Raw genomic sequence first — 26,894 nt, forward strand, 5'->3', positions numbered from 1 at the left:
AGGAGCTCACTCTGTTTAGCAGATGAAAGACAATGACTGGGTGACTTGACTATGGCATCTAAAAAAAAAATTAAAAAAAAAAAATCACCTCAGGCAGAAATTGCAATGTCCTCAGGGCTTTTTATTCAAGCAAAGCATAAAAAGGAACTTCCAGATGGAATTTAAAACCCAACACATTGAAATCTGGGATTAGGTACAGATTTTTTAATCACAGATGGAGTTAACTACTAAAATTAATTGTCAAGGAAATGGTAGAATCTGCCTTTTAATGTCTTTACATCCAGACTATATGCCTTTTCAGAAGATGCCTACAAGACAAATGCAAACTTTAGGCTTCAAAACACAGAGCTAATAGAGGAGTTATATTCCAGCTCTTACTTCCCAGGTCAGCCTATGCGAACTGTAAGTGCTTTTTTACCCCTAAACTCTATGAAAGTGTTCATCCAGCCAAGAGCAAATCTGAATGGTGTAGCTGTAAGCACTTTGGATGCAATTTATCTTCCCCAACCCCAAGTCATCCAGAAGTTGGTTGTCCACCCTAAACAAGCCACTAGCTCCTCACAGCAGAAGCGCTTCCACAAGTGACCTCTTGCAGTCTCACTGTCCATCCCTCTCCCTCCGTTAGGTAAGAAGGGAGCCCCAAAGGCTACGTGCTTAACATTTGGGTGGCAGAAGGTTAGCAAGACAAATCCAAGCCTTCTTGACAGTATGTAACACTATTAAAGACAAAAGCACAAACTGGTTACTCAGATGCTGGGAATAAAATCTCAGCCTGGCTTAAGTCAAGGGGAAGTTTGCCTTTGACTTCAGTGACTCTAGGACTTCTGTCCCTGTTCTGAATTACTTGTATGGCAGTTACACCTACTAGTCTTTTAGTCAGTGCCTGGGATCTGACAGAGCTGGGTGTTTCTCAGAGTGGAAAGGCAGACCCCTGCTCCAGGGGGTTCAGAGTTTAAAACAAGAACTAGCAGAGAGATATGTGGGGGCGTTGGGGAGCAAAGGGAAATGACCAGACAGTATTTGTCAGAACTGATTGCTGATATATTAGACAGTGTTCATCAAACAGCACCAGCATTACTCCGAAGAAACGCTCTATGAAAAGAACTGAAGGGAAGACGATGAGATTCCTTATAGAGGTGTACAAAATGTCTCTTCCAAATGCGTGTAGTGAATTCATCTTACAAAGCATTACCTGTTAAAACAAAAATAATACTTCACCATCATGCAATTTGAATTTCTTTTTCAATGACAGATTTAAATATTTAACATGTGTAGCAGAGTACAGTTGAACTGAAGTGCCTCCTGACTAAGAAAATTCACCGCAGTAACCTATAGTAATGTTGCAAGGCGACAACTCATTTTCTGATGGGCTATCACTGCAACACAGATTTCCAGCTTAAATGCTAGATAAGACTTTTTGTTTAGCTACCCCCCTCAAAAAAAAAAAATCCAACAAGAGAAGTCACATGATTTCCCCCACCTTGCTGTTTCTTGCCTTAAAGGATTCATTTCTATAATAAATCATGAAGCTAAATACAAAATTTTAAATACGCATTTACATATGTAAAAATAGCTAGTGAATAAATGTTTTCTACTAAAATAATCCCATAAATGTATTTGCTACTAAAGTAGACTCTGAATACAAGCCAAAAAAATATTTTTGAAAGTCTCGACAGCTGTGCACGATGCAGTTTTCCAGAAATTTATTCCAAACACTTGAGAGAGAAAGGCCTAGTAATTGGAAAAAGAGGACAGAGACACTGAAGAACAAAAAATTGAGAGACTGAAAGTGACACAACAGAAAAAATGGACAGATAACACACATGCATCAGCAATTCTCTGGGGTTGTCCTGGTTTCGGCTGGGATAGAGTTAATTTTCTTCCTAGCAGCAGGCATAGTGCTGTGTTTTGGATTTAGTAGGAGAAGAATGTTGATAACACGCTGATGTTTTTAGTTGTTGCTGAGTACTGCTTATGCTAGGCAAGGACTTTTTCAGCTTCCCATGCTCTGCCAGGTGCACAAGAAGCTGGGAGGGGGCACAGCCAGAATAGTTGATCCAAACTGCCCAAAGGGCTATTCCATACCATATGACGTCATGCTCAATATATAAACTGGGGGGGGTTGGCCGGGGAGCAGCGATCGCTGCTCGGGAACTGTCTGGGTATCAGTCGGCGGGTGGTGAGCAATTGCATTGTGCATCACTTGCTTCGTGTATCATTATTATTATTATCATTATTATACTGTTACTATTAGCATTACTATTTTCCTTTATTTCAATTATTAAACTGTTCTTATCTCAACCCAGGAGTGTTTCTCACTCTTACTCCTCCGATTCTCTCCCCCATCCCATCGTGGTAGGGGGAGTGAGCGAGCGGCTGCGTGGTGCTTAGTTGCTGGCTGGGGCTAAACCACGACAGTGATTTAAAACTAAATAAGAAGCGTATCTTATGCAATCATTAGAGATAATTTTAAAGAACAGACACAGGGCATTACAAGTTTGAAGAAGGATATGCTAGGTAACTTCCTCAGACCAAAGAGAGACAAGGGAAGCAAGGTCTAAAACCTGAATATTATTCTTTCTGTTAAGCCCAGTTCTGTTAACAGTCACAGGACATCTGGTTTTGAGGGCACATTTCTGCACCCATGCAGGGAGGGCTCCTTTAATTCTAGCCCCTGAGCTTTGGGATAGAGCTACAATTGAAGGGGAGGGGAGGAACAAACACCACACACACAACAAAAAGGGACAAAAAAAAAAAAGAAAAAAAACCCCACAATAAAAGAAAAAAATCCACTTTCTTTTTCTTTGAGTCCTTTCAAGCTACAAATGTATTTTGTATTTTCCAAGAATGACAAGTTGATATTGAGCAGGTGATCTCTCACCTTTTGAGAGGCAGAAAAAAATTCAGACAATGCATTAAACAATGTTGAAATACTAACAAGTCCAAGATTAGAAAGGTTGCTAAACACCAGTTGGAAGGTAAAGCCTGCTATAATAGAAAAGAAAACAGGATGAATTCGCATTTAGTTCATACCTCCAGTATTAGTGGTCTTCATAGTGCCCATTAACATTTTAATCCAAACAATAATTTGGAAGAACAATTGCATTTTAGGTTTCTATTAGCAGTTTGATGTATGCAGGCAAGCAGTAAGGACAGGACTAAAGTTTCAAGCTTCACTACAAACTAGCCTAAAACACAGGTTTAATTAATGGAAAAGGAGACAAAGCCATAACCTGGTACTATCATTTATATGAAGAATAGTCTTATCAACAATCATTTTTTTAATAAAAATAGGTGTTGATATGACTGCAGAAATCAGGTTTTTCAGTATATTTTCCATTTAATCAGAGCCACTAGTACAGAGATTTGCAGCTGGGCAAAAATTCTAAATATTTGTAAGTATTCACCCCTGTTTTCTTTCACAGAAACTATCTGAAGCTAACAGCCTATGCTGCCCTTAAGGTAAGCCTCACATATTTAGTATATACAGGTAAGCAGAAACAAATGTTATCAATGCTATACATAACATAAAAAGTTGAAGCCTAGAACCAAGACTCCTTTGTGGCTGCAACAGACTTTTTGTCCTGAAGTATCAGCTGAAATCTTTGAAGACCGTTCGCGATGAACTGAAAGCTGCACCCAGCTCCTTGTTCAGCCAAGGAGAGGTACAAACCCTAAACCCGTGACACTAAACATTAAACTCAAGTCCCTTTGACCGAGTCATCCAGCACCTGATGGAATACAGAAGCCTCATCTATCTGATTAAGGCAGGACAATGCAAAAGGGAAAGTGAAAAGGAAACACCGATTCATCAAAATATTTAGATTCATACACTCACTCTTGTGGAATGGGCTATGAATGTTGAAATTACTGCACTGACACAGAAACATCACTAAATTAGCAGCTAACAAGCAGGGAAGTCAGTCTCTCAGCTCTACCATGTGTCTGACACTTGGTTAGCCCATGGGATCAACCAAGACTGCAGCCAAAATAAAGGCTCGGTTTTGTGCTGAATTACTAAGTCTTTTTCTCTCCCACTCAGAAAAGAAGATAGAAAAAGTGACATTTTAGGGCTCTGTACTTGGAATTTTATGGTAGAGCTACCAGTTTAAAAGAAAAAATAAGACTTTTCTAAATGTCACTTCCAACTATTTGCCAATAGATATGAAAGTCACTCTGAGTTCACCACTTCCCACACACCCTCAGAAAAAAAGGATTCCAGAAGCTCAATTACCACCTCAGTTACATTTCCACAGCTGAGCTACTAAAATTGTAGAACTGAAGAAAGAGCATTGTTTAAAACCTTATTTACCCAAACATGGCTGAGAAGCTTCTGATGTCTTTCAGGACGTATCAACACAAGCAGCGTATTTTACAGAGCCAAGGCACGTAGCAAAGAGCTATTCATGGCTAGGCAGCTCCCGTAGTCCTGCAGCCTGCACACGGAGTATTTCTGACCGCACGGGAAATGATATGAAGCCAGATAAATATGTAGCGATAAAAATCAGTGTGCCCAGGTGGCCAAGAAGGCCAACAGCATCCTGGCTTGTATCAGGAATGGTGTGGCCAGCAGGAGCAGGGAAGCGATTGTCCCCCTGTACTCGGCGCTGGTGAGGCCGCACCTGGAATACTGTGTCCAGTTTTGGGCCCCTCAATACAAGAAAGACATTGAGGTGCTGGAGCATGTCCAGAGAAGGGCAACAAGGCTGGTGAAGGGTCTGGAGCACAGGCCTTATGAGGAGCGGCTGAGGGAACTGGGGTTGTTTAGCCTGGAAAAGAGGAGGCTGAGGGGAGACCTTATCGCTCTCTACAACTACCTGAAAGGAGGTTGTAGTGAGGTGGGTGTTGGTCTCTTCTCCCACGTAGTTAGCGATAGGACGAGAGGAAATGGGCTCAAGCTGTGCCAGGGGAGGTTTAGGTTGGAAATTAGGAAAAATTTCTTCACGGCAAGGGTGGTCAAGAACTGGAACAGGCTGCCCAGAGAGGTGGTGGAGTCACCATCCCTGGAGATGTTCAAAAAACGGGTAGATGTGGCACTTGGGGACATGGTTTAGTCTAGTCTACCCTTGATTGGCTTAGAGTAGACTTGGTAGTGTAGGTTAATGGTTGGACTGGATGATCTTAAAGGTCTTTTCCAACCTAAACGATTCTATGAAATGCGAAATTTTCTCCCAAGGTAAGCATGAGCCACAGCCCTGAAAAGACTGCCCAAGCTGCTCCACACACATCCCACTCAGCCAACCCCTACTGCTCCGGCACTTACCCAGCTATGAACAAAATTCTAGGCCCACCACTCTCCTTGGCACGCCCTCGCTTCTCCTCTGACAGGAAAACAGGTCTTTACAGCTCCAGTACTAATAAAGCAGCACAACCTTCTTAAAAGGCCCAGGAGCCCAGCACTAAAAAACAGGCAGCCCCAACAACCTTCCCTGCAAGAGATGGCAAAATTTACAACCCTGCTGCATTAGCGTAAACCCATTTTCACCTGCAGTAGGAGCCAACGCTCCGGAGCGCGGCTCCCTGCCATTGCAGCATGGCTTCAGCGTGGGGAAGTTGAAGTCCGGCAGAGGCGTGCAGCCAGCAAGCTGGGTGTTCATTTGGCTCATTTCTTTACTGCAAACATGGCAGGGTTGTTTATTTATTTGTTTTAACGTTCCTGGAGCATCAAAAGCCTCCAGAATAAACACAACCGACCCTGAGCCAAAGCACCCCCTTAATCACAGCTGTCAGCTGGCCTATATTGAGCTGGCCCAGCCTTCAGGGATGCACAGGTGAACCAGGCAGGCTGCCTACAGCTTTCAAAAACAGCTGCTCTTTACTTTGCATAGCACTGGAAACATACAGATCAAAGCGGTAGTTACCAGCTCTGGTGTGAAAACTAAGGCAGGGAAATAGCTCCCTGAATGTTGCTTAGGCTCAACCTATAGCATTTAAATCAGGGTTCACCTGGCTTCTCTGTTGTAACCACAGGATATCCCTAACCCTCGACACCTACCTCCTTTCCCTTCTCCCTTTACACTCTATTTATGTCTCACCTGATCCTGTTGTTATGCCAAGCCCATAAAAAAGAAATCCCCTACATTTCTCTTTTCCACGCAATATTACTAAAACTCTGTGATTAAGGACTATAGACTTTCCTCTTCACATGCTTTTTCCAGAACTGCATTAAGGAGCAATCAAGCAATCAGCAGCGGGCAGTGAGGAATGGGGAAGATCAATAGGTAAAGGCAGTAATCCCTTATTCTGGTAAAACAACAGCAGGAATAATGTATATGACTGCAGGCTTAATTATCCCTGTGCTCTCATGGTGGGATTTCAGGGACAGTGAGAATACCTGGTCTCCTTGGACTGGCATAAATTCATTCCTGTAAACCCCAATCATGCAGAGAAACTGGGTCAGCCTGATTTTCTTCAAATGCATCAAACAGCCTCTTATCCTGAGGTGCTCTCTCTAGAAAAAATGCCATCGAAATTCAACAGCTCTTTACATACTGCTTCATCCAGAAGATGGGGAGCCCAGCCCTAACAGCACATGAATGACTTGACCTCTAGTAAGGCATTCAGCGATGCAGCAGCAGCCACCACCGGATTTCATGTACACATGTAGGCATATTCCCCAGATTCTCTCATTGTATGTTTAGCACTAAAAACTGTCACTTTTTGCAATACTGAATCCATATGAATTAAAAATGAGCATCTTCATGACTGTCTGTGTATACCTATAATAAAAGCCTTCAACATTCAGAACATGTGGGAATGTCTGTGTCATTCATAAATCATGAACAAGGCTTCTTCAAGCCAGGGTAATTACTACAGGTATACAGCACTATGCAGAAATGTAATATTTACATAGAAATGCCTTACTAAAATGTCAATATTATAAAGCCTACAATAACTGATTAGATTATTTTGGATGAAAACTTCAGCAGATACGAAACAACGCAGCTTTTTTTGATGCTCACAAAGGCAGTCCAATTTACCAACTGTAAATTACAGCTATTTTTCTCCTGCTTTCTAGTCCTCTGTTGCATACATTACAGAGCCTGATTATCTGCACATCTTATGAAGACTATCATAAAAAATAAAATCTTGCAATGCAGTTCACTTTCATTCACAGGTCACTAAAATATTTTACGTGATTATGGCCAAAATCAGGAAATTACGGCGAAAACAACAACAAAAAAAATCTGTTGCAGAAGATACAAATCATATTTTAATTTGAAATGAACAATTACTGCAAACTTTTTCCTCCCCATGCTTTCTCAAACTACTTTGCACCTCTGTTACAAAGAAGGTAGAAAACGTGCCTACACTGAATGACATAGATATGTAGAGAAAATTGAGATAGCCTGGAAATAAAAAAGGCTTCCACTGGAATTGAAAGGAGATACTGTAATTTTTTTTAAAATTGTTTTAAGCTTAATTTAGAAACTGTTTCATTTCAGCCAGTTACAAATGCAAGTTTAACTCCTACATCCCAGCCAAAATTATTGTGATCACAAATATAGCAGTGATTGCTGCAAACAGTAAGATTTTTACAGTCGTTTGAGATGCCATCTCATCCCAGTTCTTGCTGATGCTTAATCACTATACATAGAGGCAGAGGGGACAGGGGAGTTGCTGTTTATTTGTTGTTGTTTGCTTTTGAGGGAAAGAGAACCAGCATTCTCCATTCTCCCTCCCTTTGCTCCCGGCAGGTTGTGGTTCACAGACACCGCCGAAGATCTCTGTTCACAGACACAGAATCATAGAATCATAGAATCGTTTTGGTTGGAAAAGACCTTTAAGATCACCCAGTCCAACCATTAACCTAACACTACCAAGTCCACCACTAAACCAATTAAGGGTAGAGTAGTAATTTCGTGTTTCCTGGCTTGGTGGCTGGATTATTTTTTAATGAAGGCAAAAACTAGGAATCATTAAGGTTAGAAAGGACCTCTAAGATCACCAGTCCAACCATCAACCCAACACCACCATGCCCACTAAACCATGTCCCAAAGGGCCAAGTCTACACATTTTTTGAACACGGCACATGCAGCCCTTGCGCAGCTCGGTGGAAAGGATGTACATTTTAGGTGTCCTGCTGCTCCATGAGTATCTACCTACCCTCTTAATGTTGTCTGTTCCTGTTGGATCAGAGGCCTGCTTATATAGAAGTTTCATATTTAGATTACAGTTATTACTGGATAAAGTTAAGAGGAAAAATAACAAGCTCAGCACACTTCATCAAAGATATGGTTAAACAAATATTTAGCAATGAGCTCATACAAACAAAAACAACTGAATGTACTGTGCTCATCTAACACCTATATCCCAGTTCTAGCTAGTTCAGGAGGTCTTCCACAGGTTTTTAAAGCTAATTCTGCAGGGGATAATCCAGTGTGCAGCCTTCTCTGGTGAAATGTTCCTTCTATAAAGCTGATGTCCTGATTTGCTTTACTTTATTTCACCTTTATGGAAGTGATGAGGGAATTCAAATGGAGAAGCAAAGATCCTCCATGGATTTCACATGTACACCTGGAATTTAAAGCCAGTTTTAAGAACTCCTTTACCTAGACTCACAGACTCACACCATGGTTGAGGGGGAAGGGACCTCTGGAGGTCATCTGGTCCAACCCCCTGCTCAAGTAGAGCCACATAGAGCCCTTTGTCCAAAACCATATACTTCTTTGCTAACATAATGTTGCTTTAAAAGGTTTTGCCTCTGTAGGACTCTTAAAGGAACCCTATCTATTTGAGACTTTTGGGGGTAAAGTGGGCCTCTGAAGTGCACATTTTTTTTGTCCTTGTTTGCTTCTACAGTCAGTGGGTTTCAGACATCACCTGTAAAATAATCTTTCACAAACTACATAACACAGAAGTTCCTTAGCTCCCCTCCCCCAGCTTGCACAACTTAAAACTAGACTTTTTTAGGATTTTCATAATAACTCTCAATATAGGTATTAGAGAAAAAGACTAGCTATACAATGTTCTGAAAGATGTACTCCGACATACTAACAAGTGATTACCTTGGGGACTTATGTGCCCATGTTTCCTTCTTATGTCAGAGTTAGGAATTTGGCTGGTGGACCATTTGTTCGCTTGGAGAGAGTCTTAAAGTATATTAGCTAAGAATGTTTCAGCTAACACTTGCAAAAAGGCACAACTTCTAGATTAGCCATGAGGACCAGATTCTGCTCTTATCTGTTATAGTGTAAGAAGGTGCCTGGTTTGTAAAAGCCAACACTTGTACTGCTGCCATTTTCATGCCACACTGCACTGAGGCAAAAGCCTTCTCACAAGAAGCCGCCTTTCACATAGAAGAAAAGCTCCTTTCTGCAAACAGATCCCAAACCTGAAAATGAGAAGGGAATGCAGCTTTAAACCTCTTTAGGATGCATTTCAGCACGGATAATGACCAAAGATAGATAACACAAATTTAGACCTAAGTATCCACGGCAAGCAACAAGCAGCAAGTCTTAGCCTGTTTCCTATGGGCTCTCACCTGTTCTAATAACTTGGAATCTGTTGGCTAATTATGACCAAATTTGACTGAAAGATAAAGATTGCTGTCATGGCTTAGCCCCAGCCAGCAACTAAGCACCACACAGCCGCTTGCTCACTCCCCCTACCCCGATGGGATGGGGGAGAGAATCAGAGGAGTAAGAATGAGAAAAACTCCTGGGTTGAGATAAGAACAGTTTAATAGTTGAAATAAAGTAAAATGGTAATGATAATAACACTATAATAATAATAATGATGATGATGATTATTATTATTATCATTATTATTATTATTACATACAAAGCAAGTGATGCACAATGCAATTGATCACCACCCGCCGACTGATACCCAGACAGTTCCCGAGCAGCAATCGCTGCTCCCCAGCCAACCCCCCCCGGTTTATATACTGAGCATGACGTCATATGGTATGGAATAACCCTTTGGTCAGTTTGGATCAACTATTCTGGCTGTGCCCCCTCCCAGTTTCTTGTGTACCTGGCAGAGCATGGGAAGCTGAAAAGTCCTTGACTAGCATAAGCAGTACTCAGCAACAACTAAACCATCAGTGTGTTATCAACATTCTTCTCCTACTAAATCCAAAACACAGCACTATGCCTGCTGCTAGAAAGAAAATTAACTCTATCCCAGCCGAAACCAGGACAATCGCAAACATGATTAATCTATTCTACCAGCTCTGTAAAAACAGACAGCCAGGGGTAGCTATCTTGATATTAAATTTACAGAAAAGCAGCAAGAATACTAATTTTTCTTTTCTAAAAGTAATACGCAATAATTTTATGAAACCAGATGGGTTCACAACTCATAAGAACAACACAAAAAACAGACTACAAACTGCATTGCTGGGGCACTAGTTCGTTTCTGACTCAGAAGGCAGAGCACTGCCCACTGAGTCACCAGTGCTTCTAGTCTGCTGCCAAGTCCACCCATCAAAACACCTTACAGTTCTGGGAACGCCATCATGACAGTTGCTGTTAGAGTTGTGTGACTTAACACTACGAAGGACCAAATTATTTGCTAGCAATAATTCTGTTGATTTCAGGAGAGGTGCGGCAGCAGGGAATTCAGATCATAATTTGCAGTGTTGTCATGGAGCCCAACATTTTTATTAAAAAAAAAAAAATTAAAAAATACTTGCTGTGCCTGGCTCTGCATGCCTTATGAGAACAGAAAAAAATCACATTCTGTATTAGTACCAGTGCCTTTGGCTGCAGGCCACAACATGATCTTTATAATAACAAACTGGTCACCAGAAGATGTTTTGGTCATGGGTAGGTTAAAACCACAAAACTGTAGTGCAATTACTATGGTTACCAGAGTAGAAATAGAACAGGGATTGAAGAAAAATAATTCAGAAATTACTATCCTCCTCATTAGCAACAATCTACCAAGGACACTTGCATTCTTGCATTGCTTACTGGGAGCCCAATACTCTAAAACCCTGAATTACGATGTAACATTCTCAGTCATACTCATCTTCATCATGTCACCAGCTGTCAGTTTACTGAAAAAGTCAGGTTTGCGTTCAATTGAAGGAACAAGGTTTTTATTAGTAGTAAAAAACATGGAGGAATAAAGCATCTTGTGGCTATCTAACTTTGAATTTCAGAGTCATTAATGCCTTTTTTTGGCAGAATTCTGACAAAGGCTATAAAGAAGGCTGCGGAAGAGGTCTCTGAAGGCCTCTACAGTTCAGCTTCCCTTGCATATGGGAAAGAAGATGGACAGAAGGAGCCTTCAGACCTCGATGAACTGTGTGGACAGGAGGACCCATGTTACACCGTTCCTTACATTGTACTACCACCACTCACTAGGCTCATCTAAATGGCAACCTGTGGGCCAGATGCGACCCCTCCTGCAAAGGGGATGAAGAACGGCTGTTGAAGGACTGTGACGTGCCAAAGCAACCAAATGCTTTATCCTGCCTTCAGGCCCAAGCTGCCACGTGGGTGAAGGCAGGATTCAGAATCACCATCTTGTAAACCACATCTGGAAATAAGAGCCTACCTCTTGCGGCTGCAGCAGCTGGATGACCCTGACAGGAGTGCATTGGCAGTGCACAGCACAGCTAATACTGTGTGCTCCGTAAGTCAATCGGGTGCAGAGCAACAGGGGATCGGTGGTTTGCTTTGCATGATTTTGCTTCTTTTCCCCTTATTAAAAATAGTGACAGTTGAAACACGCTCTTTGTGAGAAGGGTCTTTAATCAAACAAGTGTCCATTGCATAAGAGCTCAATGCTGCAACAAAAGATCCACAAACCAGTGAGCCATCCGACGATTTAGTTTTGGGAATTTCCACCACCGCCTACACAAACAAAGCTAAAGGTTTGTGACAGCTGCTTGTGTTCCGATTATCTCTTTTGGGATCTTGAAGTTCAAAACCACATTCTAGAGAAGCAACTGGCAGAAGGAAATTATTTCTAACAGCCCATCCACAGAAGAGGCCCCATTATTAGTATTAATTACTCATATTGCCATAGAACCTAATTGTCCCAGCCAAGAATAGAGGCTTACTGTGTTGCATTCAATACAAACAGGCGGGCAAGGGCAGGCCTTGCCCCACAGAGCTCGCTCTCTACAAACTCCCAGTCCACGCTCCACATTAACCATTGCCAGCTCTGCAAGTAGTTATGATTTAGTGCTCAACATACCCTGTGAGATTTTAGCCAGCCCGAGCTCCCAAAGAAAGAACTGCAAAAGTCATGCCTCACAGAATTAAATGAAGATTTCCCACGTACTCTCACTATAAAGGGCACCCCACATGCCGGAGCTCAATACAGTAAAGTGTGTCGTTTAACTTTTCCCCATGCAGCAATAGGAACAAGGGGTACTTTGTGGGGTGGGGCTAGCCGGAGACGGCGGGTGAGGAGAGGCGCGATGCATTCTTTGCAGGGAGAGGCGGCTGGAATCTGGTCTCCCCCCGCAATGAACAACTAGATGTGGGGAAAGAGCAAAGAAAAATGAAGCGTTTCAACGAGCTGTAGGGACTAGTAAATGCTGATGTGAAAATCTCAGTCACAGCAGAGAAGAGTCATGGTTCGGAAAGGGAGAAGTGGGAAGGAGTAGGAAGACTGTTACAAACACTGGGATGGCAGCCAGGAGCGGTCAGCTTCCAGAGTGGGAGAGGGCAGAAAGCGCAGCTGGGGGTAAGATTTAGCGAAGTACTCTGGGATCGCAGGTACTTTCCATGTGCTCTGGAATCACCAGAGTACGTGGGAGAGGGACCACAAAAGGACGGTAAGGCAAAGGGGGCAGTTCCACAGGAGGCAGAGATGCAGGCGAAGAGCTGCTGAGGGTCCCTAATGACAAGGGCTTCACCACTGAAACATTGCCAAATAATGATTTAAGAAACCAAGGAGGTTGCCGTAAGTTTTTCATCCTCAGTTTTCCTTAAGTTTTGATTGCGTTACTAGCAAAACTACCAGCAGCACCATACCTAAATGGCCTTAGTGGTCACACTGACACCAGTGGGAGGTACTGCCCGTGCACACACTGGTCAGTGAGTACAGGGCAGTGGATTGCTTTGGCTTTCTGGTTGACCAGCTTTTTAAAATGGAAGGATCTTTGGAAGATAAATGATTGGACTAGATCTGAGAAAAATCTGTGTTTTCTGTGATTTAGCCACAGATTTCCTGTGAAATTATGGCTGAACAAGCTATCTCTCCACAGCTTCTGGGCCTCCATTAATCACCTGTAAATTCCCCTTACTATTCCTTAATAGCAAATTCCTGACAAGGTTGTCTATTTCCACTGTAAAATCTCTAACCTTTTATTTATATGCCTGAAACTCATTGTGCCAGGCATCGCAGAATCCCCAGGTACTACTGTCATACAGTAAATAACAATTTATCCCACCCTGCTGAGATCCGGTGGGCAAAACAGCAGCTCATGAAAAAGGTGGTATTTTGATTTTTCAGAATGTTTCTGCTTTAAGAGAGTGTGGTCTGTTCTTCCACAGGGTAACAAAGAACTAGACCTGTTTACTAACAAAATTACTTTTTAATAACTACAAACTGGTTTATGCTGTTTTCATTACTACTATATGGATATGACACTTGTCAGACACATACCAGCAGTGGTTACTCTAGTGAATTTTATTTCACTGTAGGCTCTTGCCACTAAAGACCCCAACCCATGTCAATGACCACTGAGGCTGGAAGCAGAACCCATCCCTCTGGCAGCAGCCAAGGTCGTGCTGACTCACTGCCTCTGGCTTTTCCCCGGCATCCATCCTGTGCCAGTGCTCCGGTAAGTGCTTGACTATTCATAACGCCGTCACTTCCAAAGCTGCAATTCCTTTCTCCACAGACAGCACAAAGCATTGGACTGCAAGCTCCTAAAAATGTTGCTTCTCAGATTTTGGACTCCTTTTCAAGTGGTAGATTACTTTCTGCTAAAAAAATAAGTGATAAAAGACTTGAAATAGAGGCTTCTCGCTCTTAACCAGAGAGCTTTCCTAAGGGAACAGCTGAGCTGAGGAACCTGGCAGGAGAAGAGTCTCTGCCACAGGGTTTTGGGGCAGAATTCAGGATCCCCTTTTCCAAACCCATTTCTTTAGAGTGGAATAATTAACAAGCAGATCCTTGGGTAACAGCAAGAAAGCAGCAACTGTCGGTACCCAGCCCAGCTTCAGCTGTGGGTGCCTAACTCAAGTTCTTACTGGTAAAGAAACCAGGGGCCATGTTTCAAGAAGAATCTTGCAAATAAGAGATCTTCACAGAATAAAAACTGTACACAGCATGGTCTTTAACTGCAACTTTTCCTGTTATACCCAGGCAAAGTGTTGTTTATACCCAAACAAGGCTTATATGCTCATTTTTAGATTTAAGTGTCTTCTCATCAGTCTAATCTGCTACAAAAGCAAATTCAACAGCCATAAAACATAGGCATGACTCTCAATGTCTCTAACCTCAGCCCAAGGAACAGTGAGTAAAGCACTTTTCAAACACCAGGTGCTAAAGCTATACTCAAGGCATCACTGCATTTCCTGTTCTTGAATAAATATCTCTCCACAAGCAAGAAGACAGAAAATACCTGAAATCACAAATCATGAAGCGGTGTTAATTAGATTACAGCAAAAATGTTCAAAGCCAGGAGCCTAAATCTGTATCCCAAAATCTACCTGTAGTCACCCAGAGAAGTGGGAGCTGTAAGTTTAAAGTATGTGGGCAAAAAGAATTCATATAAGTTTCAATAAAGGTTGCTCAGCCTGCTTAATAAAGCAAACCCAATGTTTTCCATGGTAACTAAAATACAGTTTTCTCAAGTCCAAATGTCCACGTATCTAAATTTGATAATTCAGTTCTATCACTTTAATATGGATTTTATTTTAGGAGTAGCAAGCATCTAAGAATACATAGCATCATTGTAACTTCAAATTCAGCACATTTAGAAAAAAATGTTATCACTCAACCTCGTTGTTCCAGATTTGCTACTATTTACACAGCTGAACTTGCAGAATCTTAAGTGAAAGTTTTGTTATTATCAGATGCCAAACATCGGCCCTTAAATGGAAGAAAATACAAAAACTTACCTAATACCCAAGAAATGGAATTACCTAATGCCCAAAGTAATGCACTCCTAACAGACGTCACATGCCTTCATCTCCCATATTGGTATACACAGACAATTATATTCCATCTAACCACTGTTTCTCTTACATATAGTTATATAACATACACTTTACTTCACAGAGGAGCCCTTGTTACCATATCCTTTTATTTTACTTAAAAATTTGTCACCAAGGACCCAGATTTATGACTGAGATTTTATGGATTAGTAATTGGTCTAGTGCACATTTTTAGCTTACTGCAGATGGAAGATACATGTCAGCTGAAAACTCTTTCCTTCAGGTTTCTGCTGGGTTTTGTGTTTGTTTGGGGTTTTTTTACCTTTCCCTTACACATTTGGGGCTAGCCAAGTGCCCGCACATGATCAGTTACTGAAGCTCAGCAGAGTTATGACAATTGATTAAGCTGCAAGAATAAGATCACATTTGAGACACAATAATTATAGTTATGCCAGTTCTCCCTTCTTTGGTGGGAATAAATCTGAATTCTCAGTTTATAGCACATTTCATCACTTACATCTTGATGACAGTGCTGTTTGCCAGCAAGTGGTGGGCACAGACTCAACAATTAAATCATTGCCCAATTTTACCTTTGACTTACCCATGTAGCCAGGACTTCAATGCTGGTCTTCAAGTCATACCCGCTATAAATGACCCTGACGTGCAATCCTGAATATAGGATATATTGAGAGAGAATTCTTCACATGAGATGCTTAAGTAAAACTTCCTAACTGTTTGTAGGTGGGAATCACATGCAGTTATCAAATTAAAAAAAGGACTGAATGTAAATGTTCCCCTCAACTAAACTCAGGCGAGCTCTGCATGTTTGCCATTGCTGTGCAGACACCTGGAATTACCCAGAAGAGTGCAACCTTTTAATGCTTTGTAAACACTCTGTGAGGTATTCAGGGTATGAGAAAAACTTTTCCCACCCACCTAAAAAAATGCCAACCTGTATTTATTAATACTATGAACTACATGAACTACAAGCTATTGAGAGCACATTTTTAATAAGAGGAATCATACATTCAAGTTGGACAATTGTTCTTAAGTAACCTGTATTAGCCATCAAATTGAGAACCAGAGGCTATGCCTGCACAGACAGTTTAACCCAATTGTGAACTCCCCTTGTACCCCCATTCCAAATGTTCTAGCTGTCTTAAAACTCAAATGCCAAAAGGCTGAGAGCTCTGTCTTGCTGGAAATACGGGGCCAGGATTCAGTGCAGTTTGGCATCCTGCATCTTGCCTTGTGGATATGAGTAGGTAAGACTCCAGTCCTGAGCAAGACTAAATCCAAATCATGCTGTGTTCATGTTTGGCCAACAGCCAAACTTTTACAAATGAATTATTTCACCAAGCCACCTGTTCCCTTTGCCTGACCCAATTCCTATCTTTATACTTAGAGGCTTGCTGATCCTTTTCCATCTTCCTATCTGAGCTTTACAAGTACTAGGAGCGGGTTTTCCTCCTCTAAGTATCCAAAACAGAAGTTAAAACTCCAACTGTTAACAACTTCCAGCTTCCCTCCATGGATGTAGCCATTAGTCAGTGATGACAAACAGCACTTCACAGTTAGTTTTCAATACAGACATTTAAATCCATACAGAGCGACTAGGGAAACCAAGGAAAGGCTGTCCGGTGCATACTGAATGCATGGCGCTGCTCCTGCTAACTGTGTGGCATCTGTGAGCTCTGAGCGATCACAAAATTAAACATAAACACACACAGACAAAAAAAGAACAGGAAGAAAGACGAAGTTTATGAAATTTAGTTGAAATGTCCCCAGAAGGGTTTGATTGAAGGGAAAGGTGACTAAGTCTGGTAACCGAGGACTTCTTTTATCCTTCTTTGTTAAGTGCAGTGTTGTATATATTACTGCTAGCACTGGGAAACTACTTGCTGTATAGATGGGTTTAACACAGCTGTACAGCACAGAGGCAAATTAGGTGTGATTCAGGGGAGAGAGGGCGATGGATAGGATACGGCATGGCTGTGGTAATGGGCCCCACTCCCAGCGCTGATTACATGGACTGAGTGCATTATCTAACCTCACTGGGCATCATTTTCCCTGTCTGGGGTCAAATAAACAAACAAGCCCAGAAACCAAACAATAATTAAAGAAAAAAAGGTTTGATTTTTGCAAAGCCTTCTGAAAAGGTGTTTTCTTCCCATGCGCGCATGCAGCCAACCCAATTTTAAAGCTGCCTTGAAAGTGATTTTTCCAAGGATGATTTTAATGGAGAGGCTGCTACAAAGCAGAGCTGACAAGTCCTCTGCTGTTTCATTTTCGGCCTGTGCTAAAACAACATTTCTAAGTATTTCTAGGATTCCCCCATGTCATTACAATATCTGAGCATAGTATGGAAAGTCTAGTCTGCCAGAAATGGCCAGATTTGTTACATTCACATAATAACAAAAATGGTCTTTAACATAAAAAATTCAGCTCCATGTCTTACAGAGCAGCAAACCAACACTAATTAACATGTAGGGCAAAGACTGAAAAAAAGAAGCTTAAAAAGTACGTAAACCATCATGGACAGGAGATAAACACTATAGAAGAATGAGAGGCAGAAAATGGAAGGCTGCAGACAGAGAGGGAGGAACCACAAGAGAGATGCAGAAAATGGGAGCAGACCAATTTCAGTCTTAGTGAAAGCCTTTTCGTGTCAATAGTTCTCATAGGTCTGTCCCAAAGCCATAGATTTAGGACAGTGGCCTGCTTTTCCTTTTAACTATTACGTTAATTAAACTTTGATAGTGAAAGAAATTCAGAAACACAAATGTTATGACCCTGAAATTATTTTTTAATACTACCCTCCACAGAGAAGTAGAGTCCCCAATTAAAACACTAATCTGCAACTTTGCTTAATTTCTACCTGCTTACTTTAGCTTTAGGCACCTGCCCTTGCTGAGAAGCATTTTTCACCTTCTGAATAGTCCTAACTACTTCTATCTGTAGCTGGTCCATACTCATGGACTGCTTTCATAGTACAGTATGAAAAATTGCTGGTTTCGCCTCATAATCATCTGCTGCTAGCGATGCAAGTGGGTAAGGGGACAAAGGGCACATTCATGTCTGTACATGCCATATCAAGTCCTTTAAATTAGGAATATACCCTCTCTTTGCCCCCATGAAACAAAGTGTTGTTGAGTTCACAAGGAAATGAGGAAAGAAGAGGGCTATGAAAGTCACGCCACAAACGTAAGACAGTTCAGCAGAAATGAATGCATGCTTTTCAGTCTCTGCCATTACAAATTAAAATCACCCCAAAGAAAAAATGTATAGTACAGAATTGTATTGAATTAAACATTACCCCCCTCAGGTATCAGACAAATATGGAAGGGAAATCCATAGCAAAAGCAACTGTGCAGCAAAGCCCTACAACGCAGCAGAGCCATGAGGGATGCAGAAACAAGCAGTGAATCAGATTTTATTCCCATTGCCCATATGCTGAACAAAACACCAGTGCAAAAACATGGTAGAAAATGAGGTGCTAAAAATGAGGAGCTTGTTTGAAAAACTGAGAGGTTGTTCAAAGAAGAAAGCTCTTTTTCTGGAAGACCTCAATACAGCCAGAAAAATCTATGCTCTTGCATGTGTTTTCCTCCAACTACCAATTGCATAAGGTACATAAAAGTTGCCCAGGTGCAAGTTTACTCTATATATCTGACTGAGGATGTTCCTCATTTCACCATGATGAATGTTCACAAATTACGGTTTTATGCCAAATCTTGTTTTCTCCACCATTGTTTTGCCCCTAGTTGTACTTTCAATAAAGCCAGGTGTTCGATCTGACTGCTGTTGTGCTTACAGACTGAAAGAAAATCTACAATGCAATACAGAAGGGAAGGAAAAGTATTTCACCTAAAGGAAGGTGAAAAGATGGTAGCAAATTAATTTTTTTAATCCATTACAAAAGGCCTAATTCTGAACAGAGGAGGACCTTTAGATTAAAATCTCTTCAGTGAGCCCTAATTTTACATTCTCGAGCTTTAGACAGGAAGAACTTCACAATAATAATGCCTGGCTCACCCATTAACACTTCAATCAGTTATTTTGTATTTGGTACTAATCAGAAGTTTTCTAGAAAAATCTTCAGAAAATTAACTTTTCCATGATATAAAATCCAGCTGCAACTCCCAGTTATCTAGAGGAGTTCTACCCAGGTGACTGACTTAATCAGAACCCCTCAGATTAGAGAGGGATTTCTTAGATGAAAGAGTGAAAGTAAGAAAATGATTTAACTGTGGGGAGAAAACAAATTGAACTCTATTTAGATTTATTCCAGGAGTATGTGAGACCCCAGTGTTTAAAGCTGACTATCATTGTCTAAGGGTTGGGTATTGTAGGAAGTCTAAAAAAATCACACATTTATCTGTACTGGTACATAAGGATACAGTGCCATTACTGAGAGCAACTGGCGATGCAGGTCCCTGGGAAAAACAAAAAGGTTCATCTACATTTTTCTTTGCATGCTGCCAAAGCTCCAACAATAGCTCTAATTACCCCTAAGATGATTTCAGCTGCTTATGTTTTCTGTAGGCTAATGCACAGGATTCATTTCCTTTCAGAGGAAGCGATCCTGCTGTAATTTGATGAGCATCTCTTTTTAACATCGGTACCTGTTTAAGCAGTTCATCCCGTTCCCCTCTTTCCTCAGCATTCATTTCTGTTCTCATGCTACCTTTTTGGCAATACAGGTAAAACGATTTATGGGAACGTATTGTGAACCAGATGATGTAACCAGTCTGGGTTACAGATAGCATACACCCCCTCCTCGGTTATTTTTAACTGAGGTCAGTTTTCTACCCTGGTGTGACAGTATAAACAGTTGCACAACTGAGCGCCAGAACAGCAGGGGCAGGAATGACAAAGGGAGATGCGGGGTTGTATTGCTGAAAGAAGAGCACATCAAACTACACCCTTAGTAATCCCAGGTCAATGCAGGCTTAATGACGAGCAAAATAAAATGAAATTCAAGCAAGCAGTGAGGCTGTGGCTCTGCTGATGGTCACTGTTTCCAGGCAGCATGCTGTTATGTATTGGGTAACTCACAGCAAGCTGCTACTGGAATTTAACTGGGCACAGTGGGCACCCTCAGAGACCTTGCATTGTTCAAGGTCCCTTGCTGTCTACCTCCTTTCTTCTCTAGTCCAACCTCCTGCTCACAGCAGGGTCAGCTGAGCTTAGACCAGGTTCCTTAGGGCTGTATCCAGTTGGGGCTTGAAAACCCCCATGGAAGGACATGCACAAACTCTCTAGGCAACCTGTGGCAGTGCCGGTCCTAATGGGGAAACAATTCTTCCTTAAATCCAGTCTGAACTTCTCTAGTTTCAATTTATGCCGGTTGCCTCATGTCCTCCTGCCGTGCACTGCTGTGAAGAGCCTGGCTCTGTCTTCCCAATAACCTCCTTCTAGGTATGGGCAGGCTGCTGCTGGGTCCCCACAGCCATTTCTTTCCCAGGGTGAATGAGCCCAGCTCCCTCAGCCTCTCCGCACAGGGCAAGTGCTTCAGCTCTTGACCATCTTGGTGGTCCTCTGCTGAACTCAGTCCGGTTTATCCATGTCTTTCTTGGATTAGGGGAGCCCAAAACTGGATGCTGTTTTCTAGATGAGGGTCTAACAAGTGCCAGTTTGAAAGTGATAATCACTTCTCTCAACCTACCAGCTATGCTACTGCTAATAACAGTCCAGGATGCTGTTAGCCTTTTCAATGTCAGGGCACGCTGCTGGCTCACGCTCAGCTCACTGTCCTCTAGGATCCCCAGATCCTTTCCGGCAGACCTGCTCCCCAGCCAGTCAGTCTCCAGCCTGTAATAGCTGAATGAAAGCTTTGCAAGCTGCTGCTTGATTTTGTTAAGGCATTCCTTGTAAGCATACCTCCCAAAATGAACTGCTCGGAGCGTCTTCAGACTTTTTGTTGCAGACCTATGCTTATGAGGAAAGTGCAGAGTAATGGATGCCACTTAGAGCTGTTCTGGATCCAGCTGCTGTGCAAGCCCCTTCATAACCGCTTGATCACTGAAGTTTATATATTGCCTTCCACATGTTCCTTTCTGCATGTAACAGTTTCCTGTACTGCTCTGCTCTCTTCTCCTAACCCGGCCAGCTGTGAAAGGGAACTGGGTAAAAACTCTTCCATTAGCAGCGTATACCTTAGAGACACAGATAGTGTTGGCTGGGCTCTGGAGGAGACAGCACTGCAGAAAGCATCTTGAGTTCAGTCCCTCCAGCTCACTCACCCTTGCCCTGTACTCATTTCTGAGCTGGGTGCTAGGCAGCACAGCCTTTCTGAGTGACAAAACGTGGACACCAAGGACAAAGTGCTGAGATCAGGATGAGATGCTGAAAATATTCAGCCTCATCCAGCACAGGCCCACAGATGCTATCACTGGAAGAAGGTGTAAAGATATACTGAGATGGCATCAGTTCACAGCTTTCTAGTTGTGTATTTGGGACACATTCATCTTTGGGGAGAATTCAGAACATTTCATTGGGATTTTTGAGCTGCTTCACACTTTTCTAAGCATCCTGTGATGCAGACAGGCGTGTACAGCACTCCCCATTTAACAGGGCTGTATTTAGAATAGGGAGTCTCCCCCTTTTCTGCCTTTTTTGGATCCAGATAGGTCCCAGAAACTGCACACTTCAACAACGGAAGAGGCAGAGAGGTGACTCCAGCAGCAGGCATGAGAGAGGCTTCGGAGAACAGAGTTGGAGGGGCAGCACCGTGTCAGAAGAGAGGGGAGACGGAGCTTGAGTCACCTGCATTAAAGCAGTACAGGGAAGAGCAGAGCAGAAACGAAGCTGCCAGAGAGAGCTTCAGCTCTATTCCTCAAAATCCCTTTTCAGTCACAGACCAAGAATTGTTTGTGGAAGTCCCATTACTAAACTGACTAAGCACTTCATAATCGTTGATACAACATCTCTGTGAAGTAAAGAAAACAAGAATTTTTGACCTGCCAAGGATAGGCCTGCTCACCAATAGCCTGGTTTCCAATAATTTACCAAGGATGATTGGGTTTAAAGTAATGCAAACACCAAACTGCATCTTCAACCTGGAAATCAGATAGCCAGCTCTATCTGTAATCCAGGGGAAGAGTTTGTCTCCATAGAATGAAATACATAAAAGCCAAGAAGTCAGGTGACATATTGCCTAAATTAGTCAGACAGAGAGGGAGTCAAGGAGAGGGACTTGAGGATCTACTCAGTCGCTATGTTCTTGATCTGATTCCCAAAGAGAAATCTCTGCTTACGATTTCCCAGGCCTAAATGTCTTGCAGAGTTGGACACCAAAGCTGCTTTCCATCCCTATTTTATCACGACTGCGGGTGACTGATGTTTCCCCCCTTTCAAAACATTACAGGCCACCAGTGCACACTAGCTAATCACAGAATCACAGGAGGGTTGAGGTTGGAAGAGACCTTTTGGGATCACCTCATCCAGCCCTGCTGCTGAAGCAGGGACAGCTACAGCAGGTAGCTCAGGCAAGAAGATCAATATGAAGCCATTTTACACTTCATTAAAAGAATTAAAACTAACAACAAACATTATCCTTACAGCAAATGCAATGTGAACGTGTAAGACCACAAATACTAAAACCACTGGAAGATGGCTTCCATAAAATATGCTGGTCATTAAACTCCCACCTCAGCAAGACAGTGAAAACAGGCTACCTTCAATCTCATGACTAACAGCAATGAGTCTTATTCCCTGCATTCTTATGAACTGCAGGTTAAGAGGCACATCTGCTAAAGTAACTTTCTGAACAGGGGCCCTAAAACTACAGTGTTTTTACCACAGGGCCAAAATTCCACTACTTTGAGATGTAATTGAGAGAGGCATAGAAACATCATTTACAGACTGGGGAAAAAACAAAACCACCCAAACCCTATGAAAATGAGTAAAGCTTTAAAAATAATAACAATGTTTTGTTTAACACTACAATGTTGTCTAGCATCAAGACCACAAGTACTCCATCTCATAACACTGAAAGTTGTTAAGTCAACACAACAGAGTATACCTCTTCACATTCCTGCCATTCAGTTCATTTTTGAAAACATAAGGCTGGTAGCTGATAGAAGTCTCGAGTCTTTCCTGGACAGCTTACTTGTGTAATAACTGCTCTAATTTGGAAGAAGTCCTTATTAGGTCACTGATTAAAACTTCAAAGTTTTTATAGTGTAAATCAATCTCATGGCCCAAAACGTCAAAGCCTTAGGCTAAAGCAGAGACCTCTGAATACAGCACAAGAAACATCAGAGGTTACTAAAACAATTCATATTGCATGGTGGATAGCATATATCCTGTATACAAGTATTAATATTTAATGTGATGTACTGCAATTTGCTTTTACTTCAACATCCTATAATGGCCTTACTTTCCCATCTCACTCTCCAACAATGGAAATTATCATATAGCTGAGCCTCTGTATTGCAATCTATATGTAAAAGGCCGTGCTGATGCTCACTGGAGTTTTGAATTGCCAAGGAGGGTGGGAGAAGACTTCACATCCTGGACTGCTAAGCCATGATTGAGTAGTTAAAGATGGGCAGCTCAGTTTGCTGAGCAATAAATTCAATGAAGCTTCTAACAGCAGAACACAAGAATTCAATCATGAAACAGTTCAAAAATGAAGACTTGCCTCAGTAAAATTCAACCCCAGTAATTGAATCTGTTCAGAGACCCACAGAAAGAGAGGTAATAGTCCTAAGCATAAGCCTGCCCACACTCTTGCACCTACTGTCACTCATGAATGGGTAACCTATTTGTTCAGCGCAAACCTGAGGCCTAATTTCTATACCTCAATATGACTTTAGAGAGGCTGCAGATGCAATGAGGTAAGAGCAGAAGCACAGATCCCCGCTGATATACTGGGAGTCTTCCTAGCTCCCGTTAGCCAGTCATGGCGTTCTGGCGTCCCACCATGCAGACCACACCCAGGCTGTCGTCCAGGCCATCCTCTGCAGGGCCTGCTGGAGATGACACACAAAGACCCTCCTCCACACATTTTGGAGGGAGCCTTAATAAAAAAAAAGCTGTCTTTGGACTTCTTCTGCCACTTTGAGAGCTTTCAGACAGAACCCTACAGCCCCAAAATCTATGCCCCCAAGTCTCCATAAGACGGTTTGCCCAAATCACCTGAATTCTGCCTCACTAGTGTCGTCAGAGGCACCGTTTGCTTATGCCTCACAGTTATGAGTCTGATCTGCACTCAGGGAACAGTCATAATGGAGGTGATAACAGAGAAGCTTAGAAAATAGATTACAGCAACAGGAAAGGATATGAGCAAATTCTCCTTTGCATGGCTTCATGTACAGTAAGAATCAGTGTGGTTTCTCCTGTAAAGGTTAGAAGCAAGAAAAAAACACCTCTTGTAGCCTAGGTAGGGGATGGAGATGCCCTACCTGCAGCTATGGAGAGCTCTGGAATTGAGAGCCCCAGGCCTGAGCTGGAAACTGGAGAGGCTCCACTCTCGCTTGGCATCAGGCAAGCTACAGGATTTATCCTCTTCATGGATATCCTCAGTGTCCATGCTGTGGTTGGCACAGCACGAAGGCACAGCCCCACGGGAGACATTCTAGGCTGCAGAGCATGCAATCCCATTGACTTCAAGAGGAGGTAAACAGGAAGAGAATTTGTGCCTATCTTTGATTTCAGTTAATCGTGTTGACTAATCCCTCTAGTTTAATAATTTCAATTCAGTTCCTTGCACTATCCCTTCTACCTGTGGCCATGTGCACCCATGTGTCATCCTGGTTTCTGATCAGTCATCTTTTATAGATTATTGTGATGAGATAACCGCTAGCTACAGCTCTGCTTATCTCTACCAGGTGGTTTTTTTTTTCCCCATCCTAGAAATTGCATTGCACTTTTCTCCCTCAATTCTGTTCCTCTGTTACTGCCAGGTCATTTCAAACAGCACTGCCTTCACGCCAGTGCAAGTCATGTATCTCTATCCCAGAACCTGTGATTACTGGTTTCAAAGTCCCGAGCCTACTGCATAGGCTCAGTGGGGGTGGGGAGGCAGAGATCCAGTTTAAGGAGATCAAGAGGTTTTTCTGAAAAACAGCTTTATTCTTTTTATTGAAAATACAAGTTTTTCAACTCTTCTGGACACTGAACCAAGTCTGTAGCATAACTCATTTACCTGCAAGTAAAATGAAACCTTAATTTTATTAAAAATACTTCTAAAAGCGCATCATTTAGTACTCTAAAGAATATATTCATATAAAATCTAAGTTTAAGTGGCTCCCCTCAATATGGAATACTTCTGCACATTATATATAGCAATGTATTTTTGTAGAACAAAAAGATACCTTTTAAATTTGGCAGAATATCTGTTTGATACTTTATCTTCTCTTTTCAAAAGATGTAAGTAGTTACATTCTAAGCCAGCATAAAAATACCATAAACTGTAGAGATACGAGTGCTGCGTATGCGCGCACACACATGCCTTCTGTAGCTCCCGTGTACGTGCACTGTATCAATCTCGAGTTACTCCCCTTAATGATGAACCCAGGAAGAGTGATGATATTTCAGAGTCATGTTTGGCAAAGCTGAAAGGTAAGGTGTAGCACTCCCTCCCCTACTTCATACTTTGGATGTCACAAAAAACACATTTGAAAGACAAACCAAAACCCACCTCTCCGATCAAATATTTTATCCTTCCAGCATGACGCAGAAGTTTAATTTCCACTGATGGGGGGGGTGACCTCAAGACTATTGTACGGCTACCTCCCCCCCGCCCCCCGCCTTCATGGCAGCGATTCCCTGACTGGCAGAACAGAGCAGGTCTATAAATAACTTGCCAAGGAATTGTCTCTCTCCCCACGCACTGCAGACAACTGTTTACATAGATCCCGAGTCCTTATATACCAGGTTTGCTCAGCTCACATCCTACGGGCTGGTTAATTTCCTCTTCCTAAAAAAGCCTTGGACGATGCGGCTATGCCTGGAGGCACCCTCCAGCGCCGCAAATCCCTGTCACCAGAAGTTGGGGCTCCCGGCGGCAGGGGCTGGAGCGCGGCCCCGGCTCCAGGGACATTTCCCGGGGCAGGGGGGTTGCAATCTTGCGTAAGCCGTCCCTAAGCCCTACGGTCCCGGCTGACCCTCCGGCCCCGGCAAACCCCTCCTCCCCACCCCACGAATCCCCGCAGCCACTCCGGGGCCCGCACATCTTTGCTCGCCCACCTGCAGGGGGCTGGCCCGGGGCTCCGGGCAGGGCCACGCGTGGGGCGCTCCCGCACCTCCCCGCAGCCGGCGGGGCGGCGGGCAGAGAGACAAAAGCCCGGGCTGCCTCACCTCCTTCAGCTGCTCCAGCTCCTGCTTGAGGCCGTCATACTCCGCCTCCAGCTCGTCGTACTGCTGCTTGAGGGTGAGCTTCTCCTCCAGCACCACCAGCCCATACTCCGCCGCCTGGATCTTCTCGTGGGTCGTCTCGGAGAGCTCCCGGGTCAGCCGCTCGATCTCGCTCTTGTAATGGTCGGCGCCCTGCAGCACCTCCTCCGCAGCCATAGCCCCGCCGGCACTACCGCGCCGCCGAGGCAGCCGGGGGGCGGGCGCGGCCGAGGGGCGGCACCGGCACCGGCGCCGCCGCCGCCGCCGGCCTGGGGATGGGGATGGGGATGGGGATGGGGGCCGGGGCCGCCTGCGGCAGCAGCAGCAGCCGCCGCCGCCGAGCGCGGGGGGCGGGCCGCCCCGCCGCAGCCGCGCCTCCCCCCCGCCCCCGGCCGCCCGGGAGGCGGCGAGGCCTCCGCGCTCGCCTCCCCCGGCCCTGCGGCGGCCCCGGCTGCCGGCGGCGCCTGGGCCGGGCGAGCC

General features: G+C 43.3%; 1 protein-coding gene across 7 annotated transcripts in view; it reads right to left on the reverse strand.

The window, feature by feature from the left end:
• BICD1 (BICD cargo adaptor 1) overlaps nucleotides 1-26,591 on the reverse strand; it is a 202,878-nt gene extending 176,287 nt beyond the window's left edge. For all 7 annotated transcript variants that reach the window (XM_075712268.1, XM_075712302.1, XM_075712288.1 and 4 more), the window contains exon 1: nucleotides 26,379-26,591. In XM_075712268.1, the coding sequence (XP_075568383.1) occupies nucleotides 26,379-26,591 (213 nt within the window). The remainder of the gene's footprint in view (nucleotides 1-26,378) is intronic.
• Between the last annotated feature and the right edge of the window lie 303 nt (nucleotides 26,592-26,894).

This window comes from Pelecanus crispus, chromosome 1 (assembly GCF_030463565.1).
Source record: "Pelecanus crispus isolate bPelCri1 chromosome 1, bPelCri1.pri, whole genome shotgun sequence".
NCBI classification, from domain to species: domain Eukaryota; kingdom Metazoa; phylum Chordata; class Aves; order Pelecaniformes; family Pelecanidae; genus Pelecanus; species Pelecanus crispus.